This window comes from Meleagris gallopavo, chromosome 9 (assembly GCF_000146605.3).
Source record: "Meleagris gallopavo isolate NT-WF06-2002-E0010 breed Aviagen turkey brand Nicholas breeding stock chromosome 9, Turkey_5.1, whole genome shotgun sequence".
NCBI classification, from domain to species: Eukaryota; Metazoa; Chordata; class Aves; order Galliformes; family Phasianidae; genus Meleagris; species Meleagris gallopavo.
Genome location: NC_015019.2, coordinates 14,200,007 through 14,203,194, shown reverse-complemented (window position 1 = coordinate 14,203,194; position 3,188 = coordinate 14,200,007). Strand labels below are relative to the sequence as shown.

The following is a 3,188-nucleotide window of genomic DNA, read 5'->3' as shown; positions in this document are numbered from 1 at the left end:
AAATACTCTCTTAAGCTACAAATCTTACACATAAAAGCCCAGGGCAAACAATTAATGACTTGATCCCCAAACAAAAGCTCCATTCTGAAATATAAAGCCAAAAGAACAGTATCTTCCCAAGTGCCCAGCCAAGCCACCACACCCACTGTTGTTCAAAACCTTCTATGCAGACCATCAGGAAAGACTGGTAATTATTCATTAAGTATACAGACATTAATCCCAGAAAGCTTCAGATACATTCCAACAGATTTTAATTAACACAAAAATGTAGACAGAACTTTGTCCTAGAACTCAGTAAGTTTTTATTAAAGTTTAAGTTTTACAAAATTCAGAAGAAAGTAGCCAACAAAAGCATGAAATACAAGGCAACATTATCATCTCAAACCACTCACGAAGGAAGCAAACTGCACTGGAAGAAATTTACACATCTTCAAGGAAGGTACCATGTAAAGCACACTGCATTAATCTAGACTTGACGTTATAAGGTCATGTGTTGCTGTGGCAAGGTCCATACTAAACACCAGATCAGAGACAGAAGATTAAAGTAAAACATTAGATGTCACAGTCACTGTTCTACTTATCTGAGAAAGGCAGAGACTCCAAGGTGAGCAGGAACTATGAACCTGCTTAATAAAGGCCATTCTCACAAAGTCAAGAAAAGGTACATCCAACACTTTCATCCCCTCATTAAAATGGAAATACTAAAAAGGAGCACTCCATAGCATATCCCCATTGCTTCTGACTGACGTGCTGAATCAAAGGTAAAAGGAGAAAGAAATAAGAGCTAATTACAGCAACAGATCATCTAGCACAAGGCATCATATCTGAGCAGCCTACCAACCAAAAGATGAATTATTTTGTTTGCTACTTAAGGAAGCTATTAGTTGCACACTTCCATTCATTAGACATAGAAAATGTTTAATCTGGAGGTCATTCCAGGAAACACTTCACCCTGTGTTTAAGCACACATGCAGCCCAATAGAAACCAGTGACTAGGAAAACAACAACAAAAGTTATCTGCAGCATTTCCTTCGGAGTACTTCTGAGAAAAACACCGTTTAATTCTGACACCAAACAAGGACGTCAGCTTCATTAGATTTTTTGTTTTGTCATGCTTCTGATCTTATCTATATACTCAAAAAAAAAATGTTTGATGATGAAGGCACAATTATACAAACCTTAACATTCACTTTAAATGAGGCTACGCCAAAAAGAGGGGAGGGAAAACGAAGATGAAGTATGTTTCTCTTCAAATAATTTTAATTTTATTTTCCCACAGCCATATAAATTTAAAATATGAAACAACAATAATACAGCTATAGAATCTAGTTCCTCTTTCAAAGCAGCAGCATATAAAACATATAAAAGCTAAAACCTCAGCACAAGCTTAAAAAAAAAAACAAGGACTGAGTCAATTTTGCTGAAGACATGAACTCACAAAATACAATACACAAAAATACTGGAATGCATAAAATATAAAGCTACACATTCTAGGTAAAGAAAGACATTGTAAAATATACAAAATTGCAAAATTAAGCCAAGGGATTTGTGGGTGGGTACCATGAATACAGAGAAGTTGGCAATTAATACTTGTAGATGAAGAGAAGAGACAGCTTTACATTTTGAATTCATTTTTCAAGTTCACGATTTAACTTTCTTAGCATCTTTCTTTCCAGAGTTTTCAGCAGCCAGATCTGCTTTTCTCTTTTGTGACTAAAAAGGAGAAAATTTTAAAGTTAATGAATTCATAGAAATGGTGACATCATATTGCTGTTTGGCAGTACATTAACTCATCAGAAAGATCAGCAACACTGATGTATTATAAGTTCCAATTCAAATTTTACAGGCAAAATCAGCAGGGTGATAAAACAATCTTAGCCACAGACAGAATTCTGCCACCCCTTCTGCTTTCCTTAAGTCCTGCATAAAATGGTCTCAATGGCACAGATACCATACACCACAAATTAGGTAAGATCAGGACCTTGATTTGTGTTTTACTGGCTTTAAAGATGACAATCCTTTAAAATAAACAGAACACTACTTATTTCTTCCTCCACAAACTACTACAAAGGGAGCAATGACAGTCCTTAGACTCAATTAGAGCCAATATATCATGTATACAAATAGGTAGGAAAAAACAAAGAGCTTTGTTTTCTTACTAGTTCTCAGTTACTTACACTGAAGCCTCTTTTGAGGAAAAAAAGGAAAGACCCAAGTTGTATGAATTGGGAACACCAACATCAAATCTAGGGGAGTTGTTAACACACAGCTATTTGTTTAATCTCTCAACTAACGATATATACTTGAAACCATCAGATGCTATTATCTTCATTTTCTAACAAGACATAATGGCATTCAGCCCCACTAGAAGTAAGGTGCTGCTCAACATACCGATGTGACTTTCGCTCCTCTTTTCTTCTTTTCAGCTCTTTCTTTTTCCTCTATTTCCATATTTTCTTTTTCTATTAAAGATATGAGAGTATTGCAGCGTCTCTGAAACTCCTGAGGAAACAGAAAACAAGTTCTAAATAAAACTAATTTACAAAAATAGCTGAAATTCTTGAATTCCAAAGTACTCCATTTTTACAGAGTTGGCTTTATCTTCTGAACCAACACCTCTAAGGACTGATCCAGTCTTTCATCATGTTCAGATGAAGCAAATAATACACTGCCTGCCAGCATACTTTGCCAGATTTTAGAAAGAAAGGTCTTAAGGTACATCTTTAAAACAGAGAGAAAAGAAATCCAAACCATCTTCAGCATTACTTTGCTGTGACACACAGAATCTCTTTGCAAAGAGAGAACACACTGCAGAGCTCCAAACTAGCAAAGACCTATGCAGCTTTAAGCCTAGAACCAGTGCTGAATTTTGGTCAAAAAGCACCCAGAAAGTAGGAGGCCTTCAATACTTGTAAGCAGTAAGTCTTCCATGGCATCTGAAAGCAATCTAGATTAAATCACACGTCCTTTTTTTTTTTTAAAACTATAAATGACATTTCTTCAGTACAACTGCCACAATACTTGCACTGCAGTTAATAAAAGCTGGCTTGGTAAAGAAAAATCCATTTGATTCTTGTATCCCATCTGAAAATAAAATCTCTTATGAAATACAGAACAAGTGCATACTACTGATATGTTTTATGCACACTGGGAACAGCAACTCCACTGGCTTTTCTTTCCTGCTCAAA

General features: G+C 35.7%; 1 protein-coding gene across 1 annotated transcript in view; it reads right to left on the bottom strand.

Moving 5' to 3' along the window:
- Positions 1-278: 278 nt before the first annotated feature.
- The window catches only part of SMARCA1 (SWI/SNF related, matrix associated, actin dependent regulator of chromatin, subfamily a, member 1), a 25,801-nt gene continuing 22,891 nt past the window's right edge, over positions 279-3,188 (bottom strand). Inside the window, exons 22-23 of the mRNA XM_019618050.2 lie at positions 2,392-2,502; positions 279-1,713 (exon numbers count right to left, since the gene is read on the bottom strand). Of these exons, the coding sequence (XP_019473595.2) occupies positions 1,642-1,713; positions 2,392-2,502 (183 nt within the window). The 3' untranslated portion in view covers positions 279-1,641. The remainder of the gene's footprint in view (positions 1,714-2,391; positions 2,503-3,188) is intronic.